The sequence below is a fragment of the Chanos chanos genome, chromosome 7 (assembly GCF_902362185.1).
Source record: "Chanos chanos chromosome 7, fChaCha1.1, whole genome shotgun sequence".
Classification (NCBI taxonomy): Eukaryota; Metazoa; Chordata; class Actinopteri; order Gonorynchiformes; family Chanidae; genus Chanos; species Chanos chanos.
The window spans coordinates 21,774,288-21,788,530 of record NC_044501.1 but is presented as its reverse complement, the minus strand read 5'-3'; the positions used below and the strand labels follow the sequence as shown (position 1 = coordinate 21,788,530).

General features: G+C 41.7%; 2 protein-coding genes across 2 annotated transcripts; one reads left to right on the top strand and one right to left on the bottom strand.

The window, feature by feature from the left end:
• Positions 1-3,546: 3,546 nt before the first annotated feature.
• Positions 3,547-5,241, top strand: LOC115816119 (uncharacterized). Its single transcript, XM_030779086.1, has 2 exons — positions 3,547-4,039; positions 4,205-5,241. Exons 1-2 carry the CDS (start codon positions 3,547-3,549, stop codon positions 5,239-5,241), a joined length of 1,530 nt encoding a protein of 509 aa, XP_030634946.1.
• Positions 5,242-12,838: 7,597 nt separating this feature from the next.
• LOC115816118 (odorant receptor 131-2-like) lies at positions 12,839-13,759 on the bottom strand. Its single transcript, XM_030779085.1, has one exon. The coding sequence runs from the start codon at positions 13,757-13,759 to the stop codon at positions 12,839-12,841; it is 921 nt and encodes a 306-aa protein (XP_030634945.1).
• Positions 13,760-14,243: the final 484 nt, after the last annotated feature.

Genomic DNA, 14,243 nt, shown 5'->3' with positions numbered 1-14,243 from the left:
AAAACTGACTCAAGAAGCAAAACAAGAAGAGTCCCAAGGCTTTACTGCTTCCATTGAAGGACTTGGACTCAGTATTTTGTAACTTTTGTTGTATGTATCAAGGTAAAGGGCCCAAGAAGCCCTGCATCCTGTGAAGGCCACTGATCAGTTATGATTGTAAAGGTGTCCTCTTCTGAGTAGTGTGAGAGATGTATGACTGACCTTATGGTTATCCACCATTCTCTGTCAAAGGTGGACTAGTTGCAGTCCATGGGAGTCAACATGTGACTAGCCTAGGTCTGTCTAGTATGGAAGGAAGCAAAAGAGTGTTTGATACTGAAATGTCTCTTCACATTGTGCTGTCCAGGAGAATTTGGTGTGCTTTTGTGTTAGATTGCGTGCCTGTGCAAAGCAGCTGATTTCATTGAACCGCTAGGTCTGCTATGAATGACGACCCAAGAACACTCTGACCTGAAATAGCGACTGTAGTATAATTTGTGCATTTTGTCTGTCACTTGTTAATGCTGCAGAAACCATGTGGCTCAGAAACAGTACAGACTGTATGAAGTTTGTATTTTTGGGAATGAAGTTTCACTCTTGCTTAGTAAAGTGTGCGAAATACATCAGTTCACCATTATCCGCTGGAAAGTTGGAAAGCTCTTTTTGTGTCTCACTGGCATTACTTTGAAACAAGTCAGTGGTTCAATAGTAGTGAGTTCTAATTTGTTTGTACCAATTTCAGCATTTTATTTGTCACCATGTTATTTTGCCACTTGATGTGTCTGCATGTACTCAACAAGTTGGTTCTTTAGTGGTAAAATGCAAAACTAAATAATAGATGGTTCTCCACAATATAAGCTTATTAAGGAACTGGTACAGAACTCTGTTTAAGTTGTCTGAAATAACTTGAATCTTTCCACTGAAAATATACTGCAGAGTGAATGTAGTTCTATTGGCATTAAACAGTACACATCAAACAGTCATGGGAAAATGTTTTTAGTGGTAATTTATTTATTTATTCATTTATTTTTCTTAATTTGAAAGCATGAAAGCAATTCCATGCTGAGTATTAGTCTAATGAGGTTTCACCTGTTATGCATGTTCATGCTTACATGAAAAATAGCCTTTAACATACTTGACAGATTGTTGATCTCTGATCCCATATATCAGTGGGCTTAGTAATCTTGGTATAACATGTGATAACAAAAAAATGTTGGCCAATGCTTATCTAAAAGCCCTTGTAATTTTATGACTATATAATGAGTATCAATTCCATATATGCATTTATTTTTTTCATGTTGTACAGGTTACTTTCATTTTCTTTTATTCTACATAGTTGTGTACCAGGGAGGGAATGTTGATGGTGTAAGATTATAGTGACATCTGAACAAACATGGTTCATGATAGGAGAACTGTTTAACCTGATGGTCTTATTACCATAGATACAAAGAACGCTTCACACCTTTGGTGCCACGTTACTGTAGGAAGGCAAAATACAACTGGTAGTGGGCAAATGGTAATCATCACAGACAAAAGGGGAATTTAGCATTAACACCTAGATTCTTATTTGCATCAAGCAACGTTGCACACCTGTTGTCTGTTTGCTTCATGGTATAAAAGGCCGATCACGGTAACAGCTCTCTGAGTTAAGCTTTGTAGGCAGACATGCTGCCGGATTCCACCACCACCAAATAAAGCTTTTCTTCAAGCGCGCTTTTGCTCTGGTTCGTTTACTTGTAAAATCACAAGAAAATCCAACAATTGGCGAGCCAGCCAGGAGGGTTTGGTACGAGAAAAACTCATCGACACAGCTACAACGAAGAATAATTCAGCAAGAAGAATCGCAGACATTTTCCGGTTGAAATTTCAAGTCGGAGATCGTCAAGACAAGAGTCGGTGGGCCAGTTATCATCTCGAAGATCTTAACTTGGTAAGAAACGTACTACCCCTCCTGAAGAACCTATTTTAGCTGTTTTATAAGTAAATAGACCAGTAAATATACGCGCATGTAACTAACAGTGAAATTTCGGTAAAACACTGTTTGTAAGGGCTCTATTAAGTTAGGCCGAGGTACCGAGGTCCAGGCTAGGGAAAGCCTGTATAGACAGCTCACGTCGTCTCCCCGTAAATACTTAGTTGTGACCTGGCTACTGTCACAGTTATATGTTTCGATTAGACCTGAGACTGACAGAGTGTGTACTATAGTGTTAGTCATCTCCAGTCGAGCCGGTTATCAGACTTCTAATCGGAGGTCGATGGAGAGACTAAGTGACTAGGTTGCTGGACGCCTTCCTATGGTTAGGAAAGGGTGTCGTAAGCTCTGAAACAGAATTCAATACTGTATAATTATTTTCGCTGTGAGAGAGTTAAAAATTGGTGCTTTTCTTGATTGTGAGAGAGTTAAGAAGTAGCGCATTATACTGGTATTGTAAGTTGTTAAGCGAGCTTCGGGTTCCGACTATAAGTAAAATTAGAAACGCTGCAACTGATTGCTAGACACCTTTCTGTGGTATGAAAGGGTGTTGGTGTAAGCTACACAGAATTCAGTACTGTATAATTATTCTTTGTGAGAAAGTTAAGAAGTATACTAGTATTGTTAAGTGAGCTTCGTGTTCTGACTATAAGTCTGGAAATGTTCTAAGTAAAGTTAGAAATGCTGCAACTGGTTTGCTAGACACCTTTCTGTAATAAGAAAGGGTGTTGAAGCTACACTGAATTCAATACTGTATAATTATTCTTAGTGGGAAAGTTGAGAAGTATAGTAGTATTGAGCTTCGCGTTCCGATTGTAAGTCTGGAAATTAAAGTGTTAGCAACGTTAGGGGTTAATGCCCAAAGTAGTGTGGTTGTGTTGTGAGGTGGAATTCCAATGGTGAAAGATCGCAAGAACGGACTTACTTTGTCCTAAAAGCATGCTTGAAAATTTGTACTTTTCTTAAGGTTATATGTGGTAAGAATTTGTATTTGTTTTTAAGTTGCAAAAAAAAATAATAAGCAGTCTAGCCTTCCAACTTGAGTTTGGAAAGAAAGTAGCCTATTTGTTTTGTTTGTTTTTTTTGTTTTTTTTTCGTGTTAACCTGTATGCAGTAGCCTTCCGACGGCGTTTCGGAAAGATTAATAACCTATTTTAAAGGCAAATTGTTAAATGATAAACCTTCTTACTAAGATCCGGAAAGAGTCGACTTTCTAACGGGCGAGAATTAGCGAAAAGAGTCCACATCATAGAATTATTTGGTATTTTGAAAGAGTATCCATTTTCACTTTGCAGATCTCCAAATATTCCTGATTGTAAGTCTATACTGTATTTTGAAAAATAGACTACATCTTTTTGACGAGTCTGTGCATGTGAAGATAAAAACTCACTGTCTATAGTCTGTTCTTGTTTAAAAAAAAAAAAAAAAAAAAAAAGGATTATAAATTTCAGTTTCCTGTCGGTAACTCTGTGTTCTTTGGAGCGTATAGTCATTTGCACCAAGATAGCTGTGTGTATTCACACTTAAACAGACATCCTCAACACCACCGCTAACACCCACTCTGTCTGCTCTTATACCCGAGGAAATCTGTTGTTATGGCTGCTGAGTTGTCTTTGGCTGCGCAGATCCGTGTTCATGGGGCTGGGCCATTGAAACCTACGCCAGAACGTCACGGAAAAGCTCCTCCAGACGTAACAATCGCTCAGATGATGGACAGCCTAAATTCATATATGGAAAAACGGCTTGGACTAAGGAAATGCGATGACGACATCCAATGGAAATACAACATTAAACCTTCCGAGGACAGACTCTGGACCTTACCTGACATGAAAAAGGCCTGGGGAAAGACACAACAGATGTCTGCAAGCAGCAGACGAGACGGATGGTCTGTTATTTTGTGCAAGCAAATTAGACAACATCTGCATAACTGTGAAACCCAAAGACTGAAACGTGAAATCATTGCAGAAAAAACAAAGGTCAAATCATTATCTTCTCTATTACAAGAGGAGAAGAAAGAAAAAGAGAAACTTTTAGCTGAAAGTCAAAAATGGCTAAACTTAATCTCAATCCAACTACAACCAAAAGACTGTGATAAAGCAACAGCCTCTCCCAAGACACACGAAGGAGACACCAAGCAAGGGAAGTCAGAGAAGCTCTATCCATTCAAGGAAATGAAAGCCATTGAAGAACAGCAACACCGCCATTGGCTAGAGGAATTTCCATATGACAATAGCAGCAGCTCAGGTGGCTCAGATGGCGAGGACACACCGACTGCTGAACCTGTGACAAAGGACTCCACGCCAAAGACGACCGCTTCAGCAAAGGTTAGGCTTGCTCCTGTAGTAATCAAACACCGGAGAACTGAAGTGGAAGTTCAAAGTGAAGAGGAGTTTGAGGAGGACGGCCAGAGACGGACTCGCACTGTGACAAAGAAGGTCAAAAGATACATCCCATGTAAGACTTATCAACCAGCCACACCGGAACAAATTGATAAGTGGTCCAAGGATTTACCAGATGTATATAAACAACCACGCAAGTCATGGCAAGTTCTTGAACGCTTACGAAAAATTTACACTCTACACCCACTAGACGCTGCTATGATCCTGAATTTGAACTTAAGAGACAGCGATCAAAAGAAGCTCAATGAAAGTGTAGAGACAATGGTGGGTGAGTCACAAGATAATATTGACACAGGATGGGAAGCTGTACGAACCTTTTTATGTGAACTGAAACGTGCAGAAATCAACTGGGCAAAAATTACTGCATGCATGCAGAAAGTGGGGGAAAGTGTTGCAGAGTATGAAGAACGCTTCACACAGATTTGGCTGGAACATGCTGGCTTAAACGACGGTGATGATCTGAGCAAGGACACTGGCATGCCCTTGAAAACGGCATTCATGAATGGATTAAAACCAGAGATATCCAAAGCCCTTAAAGTCCGTTATGATGACTGGGATGGTGTTGGGACAGCTTTCAATCAAGTTGTAGACTGGTCAGCAAGAATTGAGAGGACACAGGATGCCAAACTCAGAGCCTTGCAATCTAACGCTCTAAGGTACAAAAAAACTGGACCTGAACACAAGGATTTGAAGGGCAGGAGACATGACCTGAACAAAACAAGAGGTGGACATTGTTATTACTGCCACAAGCAAGGACATTGGAGTAAAGAATGCAAAATAAGGCTCAGAGACCAAAGCGAAAATGATAATGATTTAGACAGAAAGTTCCAACAGCTAACTGAGGAACAAAAACGAACTCTTCTCAAGGCTGTTGAGCCGCAGGAAAACTAGAGCTCCCCTCTCTGCAGCACCTGCTAGCGGCAGTCCATCAAAAGGCCGACGGACTCTATGTGTGTGTAAAAATAAACAATCAAGATATTGATTTCTTACTGGATACTGGAGCCGAACTGACTGTTATACCCACAACATTTGCCAGCAAAATGACATTCTCCTTAAGCCAAGAAAACATAACAGCTAGTGGAGCTGGGGGTGATAACATCACCCTGAGGAAATCAGAACCCATCACTCTGTGCATTGGACCTCACAAGGTAACAACTGAAGTTTGGGTAGGAAAAACTACACAACCTTTATTAGGACTGGATGTACTGTTGAAAATCAATTCATCACTAACCTTTGAGGATGGTAAGGTGACGTGGAATCTGAGGAGGCTCGAAAAGACAGACATGCAGCATCATCTCATATGGTCAGAGGATAAGGATGACTGTGGACTGTTACAGATGCCTCCTGTATGCTTCACTGGAAAAGCACCACCAAGCACTAAACAATATCCCATCAGCAAAGAATCCATTCAGGGAATTGTGCCCATTGTGCAACAGCTGGAGAAACGTGACATTCTTGTCAAAACCCAGAGTGCATCCAACAGCCCAGTCTGGCCGGTGAAGAAAGCTAATGGCACGTGGCGCCTGACAGTGGATTATAGAGAAGCCAACAAGTGTATAGACAAGTTGACACCTCTGGTGGCTAATCCTGCAACCATTTTTAACAATTTGAAACCTGAACATGAATGGTTCACTGTCATAGACATGGCCAGTGGTTTTTGGTCAGTGCCTCTAGCAGTTGAGTCTGAGCCCTGGCTTGCTTTCACTGTTGCTGGGCAACAGTATCAATGGACACGTTTGCCACAAGGATTCCACAACAGCCCCACTGTTTACCATCAAGCTCTCAGAACGCACTTGACATCTCCAGACATGCCACATGTGACATCAGAGATCATACAATATGTGGACAATGTACTGATTGCCTCAGAAACTGAACAGGAACATGAGAAGGATGTCAAAGCCCTGCTAGACCACTTGTGCTCCAAGGGCCACAAAGCTAGCTTGGAAAAGGCCCAGATCATGCAGAAGGATGTCATCTATTTGGGACAGAAGATATCCAAGGGTGAAAGGACCATAACACAGGACCGAACTAAAGCAATCAGAGAAACACCTGAACCCACAACCATCCGTGAATTGAGAAAATTCTTGGGACTCTGCAACTACAACAGATCCTGGGTAGACTCATACACCGGAATTGCGCAACCCCTATACGACCTCCTAAAGGGAAATCCACATCCCAAAGAAGAGATTTCCTTTAGTGAGGAAGCCCAGACAGCATTTCAGAAGCTGAAAAAGGCTTTAAGTGAAGCACCTACACGACACAGGAAGACCTTTCACTTTGTTTGTGAATGAAAGAGATGGGTATATGACAGCGATGCTGACACAAGAACATGGGGGTGAGCGAAGGCCTGTGGGTTACTATTCAGCAAAACTGGATAATGTGGCTTTAGGCTTCGGGCCCTGTCTGAGAGCAGTGCAAGCAGTTTAGCTAGTTTCTAGTCTGGTGCTGGATCAAAGGTTGGTAGTAAAATGTCCACATGCAGTACATGCCCTATTGACAATGCACAGAGCTTCACAAGTAACAGCAAGTAGATGGGGAAACTGGCTGGCTGTGCTAGAAACAAGCAACATCGTCATTGAGAAAGCCAGTGTGTCCAATCCTTCCACAATGATGACGCTTGCAGAGGCTGATGGAGATCACCACAAGTGTGAAGAGATTGTCACCACTCTGGACATTGATCAGCACATCAAAGAAACTCCACTACTCAACCCTGACTTGGTCCTCTTCACAGATGGGTCATCAACTGTAGAAAGAGGAATAAGGAGTGCCGGATGGGCTGTGACATCAGACACAGAAGTTTTGGGAAAAGGATCAATGTCCCCAGGTACATCAGCCCAACAAGCAGAACTCAAGGGCCTGATTGAAGCATGCAAACTAGTGCAAACTAGCTGAAGACAAAACTGCAAATATCTATACAGACTCAAGATATGGGTTTGGAGTTGTTCATGATTTTGGACAACTGTGGAGACAAAGAGGGTTCATGACAGCAGCTGGTACACCAGTAAAGAATGGAGAGCTGGTAAAGGAATTACTAGAAAGTCTTCGGCTACCAAAAGAAGTCACTGTCCTTAAGGTAAAAGCACACACAAGAGATGCAACAAATGAAGCCAAAGGGAATGCCCTAGCAGACCCTGCTGCTAAACAAGCCGCAAAGGAGGGGGGAGCACACACAGCGGCACTGAGACCACTGGAAAAAGATAGACAGTCAATCTCTGACATCAAACAAATGCAAAGTGAAGCATCCAAAGATGAAATTTGGACATGGATGGAAAATGGAGCAAAACTGCAGCATGATAACATTTGGCAATACGGTACATGAACCGTGGCCCCTGAATGCCTTCTGCCCTATTTGGCAACGCAAATTCACTTGCTGGGTCATGTAGGTGAGGATAAAATGATCCACAGATTCAGTCGAGTATGGTGGAACACCAACTTCCGAACACAAGCGCGACATGTGATAAGAAGCTGCATCATGTGTCAAAAGAGCAATCCTGGAACCAGAATTAAGAGCCCTGCTGGGGGAACACCAGCCCCACCTGGTCCATCCCGGCATCTTCAGATGGACTACATAACTCTGCCTAAGTGTGGGAGGTTTCAGGATGTGCTCGTCATAGTAGATAAATTCTCCAGATGGGTGGAAGCATTCCCAACCAAACATGGAACGGCAGCCCACACCGCCAAAACATTGGTGAAGGACATCATTCCCCGGTGGGGCTTGCCAGAATGCATAGACTCAGACCAAGGAACACATTTCACATCCACAGTCTGTAGAGAAGTGTGTCGTATGGTAAACATAAAATGGTCACTACATTGTCCTTACAGACCACAAGCTTCAGGCCAAACAGAGAGGATGAATCATGTCATTAAAGAACGTCTGTCCAAATTCCATCAGGAAGGAATTCGTTGGCCCGAGGCTCTACCCATTGTGCTCTGCAGCATCCGAGCAACGCACAACAAGGAAACTGGACTAAGCCCTTTTGAAATCATCACAGGCCGGCCCATGCCCCTACCCGGAACAATGGATCTGCGCAAAGCTGACGTACATCTAACTTCTGACAGCCTGATGCAGTACTGTGAACAACTCAGTCTCGCAGTACAAGGCGCTGAGAAACAGGTTTTCAGTGCATGGCAACCACCTCCAGAGGGGGGGCATAGTCTAGTGCGTGGTCAGTGGGTAATGATTCACAAACCTCAGAGGGTAGCATTAGAGGCCAAGTGGGAAGGTCCATATCAGGTTCTTTTAGTCACTAATGCAGCAGTTAAGGTGCAGGGAAAAGACAAGTGGTACCATGTGAGCCATTGTAAATTAGCAAATCCACCTAGAGATTAGGGACAGAATGGTGGTAGTATTTATCAGAGTCCAGAAATGGCGGGACTAGAGTTATCTAGGCTCTAGCTTGTCGCCTGAGGATGGAGAGATCATCATATTACCACTGATAAATACTGTAGCTTCCAGCCAAAACTAAATAGGGATATTTTAGGCGTTTATACAAATGACAATTAATTTTGATGTTGATGCACTCTGGCAAGATGCGTTTCCGTTTTCCCTCTTGTGTGTCATTGCAGGTGCCCCAGTGAAAACGAGGATTCCCTACAACTTGGAGAGAAGGGTGACCTGGCCGACATCCGACACTACGCTGGACCATACCTGACACCTGGCTGACCTCTGCTGAAAACCTTGAGACACGGAACACATCTGCATCAGCAATTCCACAATATCACAGTCTGCTTCAGAAGATCTCACCCACCCAGCATTATAAGTGCAGGGAGAAATCATCCACCATGTCAACAGCAGCATTTCTAATAATGATCACTGTTTTGAGATACACCAATGCTGTGGACAACAACAACGTTTACATGCAGCTGGTACACATGACAGCCAAACATGCTAACCAAACCGGCTGTTATGTCTGTGGACTAATACCACATTCGGTTGCACATGGTGTTCCAATGATGTCTGTACCTATCACTTCCAAGTTTAACACTAAAGAACCACCATCAGGACCTGCCACTGGCAGTAATAAACTCATCATCAGACCTAAACCTACAAATGACCATCAACCTATCAACATTGTTCTATCTCTTGGACCATATCCGTGGTGCATCAAACAAAATGGTTCTATTCCTGTTGGAGAGACTCTGGACTGCAACAAGGTCATAAACTATCATGATCATCTTGGACTATATCACACTGCTGTGGGAGTCTATTGGGTTTGTGGAAACAATACTTATCCTCAGCTGCCTAAAGCATGGTCGGGTGCCTGTGCTTTAGGACGTCTAGGTCCGGCCATGAGAATTGCATCTACTTTGCCCGACCAAGTCAGATATGAAAGATCAACTGACGGTTTCGGAACCCACCATCAGTCAGTTTGGAAAAGAGTGCTTGGTGCCCTTATTCCCACCTATGGGGTTATGTCAGCTCTAGATCAAATTGGTGACCTCTCCAGGGAGGTAGAGCTTCTAGCCAATAACACTGCATTAGGTCTGAGCAAAGTGTCTGAGGAACTGACGGCTGTTCGAGTGATGGCTCTGCAGAACAGAGCAGCATTGGATTACATTCTCTCTGCTCAAGGTGGGGCCTGTAAAATCATTGGAATAGAATGTTGCTCTTACATTCCCGATAATCAAGATGACATGAAGAATGTGACCTCTACCATCTACAATGTATCCCGGGCAGCACATGAGCTATCACCTGCGAGATTCAGTTTTCTTGACTGGTTGTCCAATTATTTGGGAGACCTAGGGAAAACTGTAGTTGAATACATTTCTCTGGCTCTGCTGGGATTAACCATACTAGCCTTGTTGGTTAAAGGGGTAAAATTCATGTTTATACGATTCATCTGTGATAACTCTAAGAAGAGAATTGCACAAGTCGTTCACTACAGAGAGACTCCAGCAGCTTACCTAATTTAAACCAAAGTGTAATGCATTTATTTGTACACCCTTTCAATGTATCATGTATCTTTACATCATCATAAGGCAATATTCTTATATTTTACACTGTAAGTAGAGGTGCCTGTACTCAGTATTAGGTTGCGTACATGATTAATACCCACAGATCTCAGTTTCTTCTTCTGTTATTTTTCCTCCTTCTGTTCATGTACTTTCTTACAATTCTTTCTTTTTGTGATCATATTTTGTTATGATCAAAGGGGGGACTGTAAGATTATAGTGACATCTGAACAAACATGGTTCATGATAGGAGAACTGTTTAACCTGATGGTCTTATTACCATAGATACAAAGAACGCTTCACACCTTTGGTGCCACGTTACTGTAGGAAGGCAAAATACAACTGGTAGTGGGCAAATGGTAATCATCACAGACAAAAGGGGAATTTAGCATTAACACCTAGATTCTTATTTGCATCAAGCAACGTTGCACACCTGTTGTCTGTTTGCTTCATGGTATAAAAGGCCGATCACGGTAACAGTTCTCTGAGTTAAGCTTTGTAGGCAGACACGCCGCCGGATTCCACCACCACCAAATAAAGCTTTTCTCCAAGCGCGCTTTTGCTCCGGTTCGTTTACTTGTAAAATCACAAGAAAATCCAACAATGATCTAACTGGTGTGCTGTGGAATTGTAGAGGACAAAGTATACAGTAGGCGTTTATGAGCTGAAAGGCAGAATACAAATGTTTCTTATTCAGTTGGGTAGACAAAGTTTTAGGTTACCTCTCAGCAGTAACATGTCCCACATTATCCCACACAAACTTCCTACTCTTCCCACATTTGCTTTATTTGCAACTGGCCACCTTACACGTGTTCTTGTTTATAGGAGTCAAAATGGTTGTGTTCACACGTTTTCTTGCCTCGTAATGATCCAATAATGACTTGCGAATTACCATCCCGTTATCATATGAATAGCTCTATTTGCAAATGGGTGGGCTATCAAGAGCTGCTTTCTGACTCAGAGACTGAAATGTGCATGTTGTTCTTTTTATTCCCCTCAAATAGTTCTACAAAATAATTCACTTTCTAACTATACACATTTTAAAGAAGACAACTGAAGGTTTCGATGTATGTTTTTTTGTTTCTAGGACAAAAACTCAGAGTTTTCGAGGCAATTTCTGTTTCATCCCGCATGCAGGATGGCCGACTCGAGAGGCTTAACCGCTGCCCTTGTTGCTCCAGCGAGCACATCAAATAAAGTCAAGGCCTGCTCAGAGCAGGATATGGGACACACATTTTTACAACTGATATTTTTTACAACTTCATCATATGGTCAGTCATACACATAACTCAGAAAAGGGCCCTTTACAATCATAGCTGATTAGTGGCCCTCACAGGATGGAGGGCTTCTTGGGCCCTTGACCTTGGTATATACAAAGGTCACCAAATACTGAGCCAACACCCAGACAAAGTCCAGCAGTCCCTTCTGTTCTGGGTCAAGCCCAGACTTTGACAATGGACATTCAGTACCAAAATTTGTCACAATAACAACAATATGGCACTGCTAAAGAGGTAAACAGACACTTTGAAGGACTTGGACTCAGTATTTGGTGACTTTTGTTGTAGGTATCAAGGTAAAGGGCCCCAGAAGCCCTCCATCCTGTGAGGGCCACTGATGACTTATGATTGTAAAGGGGCCCTCTTCTAAGTAGTGTGAGAGATGAATGACTGACCATACGATTGTCCACCGTTCGCTGTCAAAGGTGGACTCGTTGCAGTCCATGGGAGTCAACATGTGGCTAGCCTAGCTATATCTAGCATGGATGGAAGCAAGAGAGTGTTTGATACTGAAATGCCTCTTCACATTGTCCAAGAGAATATGGTGTGCTTTTGTGTTAGACTGTGTGCCTGTGCAAAGCAGCTGATTTCATTAAACCGCTAAGATTGCTAAGAATGGCGACCCAAGAACACTCTGACCTGAAAGAGTCACTGTAGTATAGCATGTGCATTTTGCCTTTCACTCTGTCATGCTGGTTAACTTCTGTAGAAGCTCTGTGGTCCAGAAATTGCACAAACTGTATGAACAGTTTACTTTTTTGGGAATGAAGATTCATTCCTGCTTGGTGAAGCCTGCAAAATACATCAGTTCACCATTATCTGCTGTAAAGTTGGAAAGCTCTTTTTGTGTCTCACTGGCATGACTTTAAAGCAATTCAGTGGGCCAAGAACAGTGAATTCTAATTTGTTTGTATGAATTTATCGCATTTTATTTGTCACAATGTTATTGTGCACTTAATTTGCCAACAAGTTTTGCCAACAAGTGAATTTGCTCAACAAGTTGATTCTTTAGTAGTTAAACACAAAACTGAAAAATGCATAGTTCCCCACAATATAAGCACATACAGAACTAGTGCAGAACTCTGTTTAAACTGTTTGAAACAACTTGAAGCTTTCCACTGAAAATATACTGCAGAGTAAACTGAGTTCTAAAAGCATCAAACAGTGTGCATCAAACATTACAATGGCAAAATATTTTTAATGGTAATTTCTATTATTTTATTTGACAGCATGAAAGCAATTCCAAGCTGAGAATGAGCTCAATAAGGTTTCACTGATGATGAATGTTCATATTTATATGAAAAATAGCTTTTAATATACTTGACAAATTGTTGATCTCTGATCCCGTATATCAGTGGGCTAAGTAATCTTGGTAGAATATGTGACAACAAAAATGTTGTGAACAAAATGTTTGATCTACTCTTAGGGAAAAGTGGGACCAAATACATATCAATGAAAGGAGCGATATAGGAGAGCATAGAAAAGAGAAGCTGAGCACCATGTAATAATATTGTGTTCTGAGCTTTTTTAGCAGACGCTTGATCTGTGGATGCATTTTTGGCAATATGAAGAATCATAAAATAGGTATAGAACAAGGTTAACCACACAAAGAGCATGAAAATAATCTCTACAACAGTGGCTCTGTCCCTGTGTTGCTGGGTACCAAAAATATCCCATAATATGCAGAGAGTGTTACTGTTAAAAAAACTTAATGGTTTAATAGCTATAATGATGAAAACATCAGCCAGCGCTGGAATGGTGGAAGCCATCCAAATCAGGCAGATGAGTATGTATGTCCTTTTCACTGTGCAGATCTGGGGATGATGCAGTGGTTTGCAGACTGCAATGTAACGTTCTATGGCCATACCAGCCAGGTTTAATGGAGCGTTTTTGGCTGTCATATTGCCGAGGAGTAACAGAAAGCAACAGAGTGACACTTGCATAAACGGTACTGCATAACTGACAACATGTAGTCCAACTGTAACAGACAGCATGATCATATCATTGGTGACCAGGTGAATGTACAGAATATATCGAGAATTGCTATAGAACACTGCATTCTTGCAGAAAGTGTACACAAACACTCCGTTAATATGATTGATGATGATTCCTAGAGCAACACATATGAAGTTTTTGATGAAGGCATCTTGAAACGAATCCCTCTCTTGGCTTGTATTCATTGTCAGCTTCTTGAAAGAGTTTCTTGTTGTAGGACTAATCCACAGAGAGAAATGAATTTCAGTGGCTTGCCTATTTTTTGAGAAGTAGTGTTCTCTGAACTGTTAAGCTTTTGCCAGTCTAATATTCCAAAACAGAATACATCTTAAAATGCTGCCAAAATGTAAAGAAAATATTTAGACGAAAATAATGAAAATGTTAACACATATATTAAACAGTCCCCAGTGATGTTCTCCACAAGGAAACTGGATCGGTGCACATCGTAGTAACATCAAGAACAAGTTTACTGAGAGATTTTATCGAGGCTCTGCCTCAAAATCTTTTCATACTATCAGAAATATACATATACCAGTATTGGTTTAATGAAAAACTCCAGTGATGAACTTCACACCCCACGTCACAAAAAATGTTATTGGTTTACCATGTTTTCTGTAATAACCCTCCAGCTCTTGATTACTGAATTTGAACAATAAAGCTCTGCAAGTA

Excerpts from the sequence above, each read along its gene's own strand:
- LOC115816119 (XM_030779086.1), top strand. The coding sequence starts at position 3,547 with ATGGCTGCTGAGTTGTCTTTGGCTGCGCAGATCCGTGTTCATGGGGCT. Across the intron at positions 4,040-4,204 it reads CCAACTACAACCAAAAGACT|ATGGCGAGGACACACCGACT; the intron begins GTGATAAAGCAA and ends CAGGTGGCTCAG.
- LOC115816118 (XM_030779085.1), bottom strand. The coding sequence starts at position 13,759 with ATGAATACAAGCCAAGAGAGGGATTCGTTTCAAGATGCCTTCATCAAA.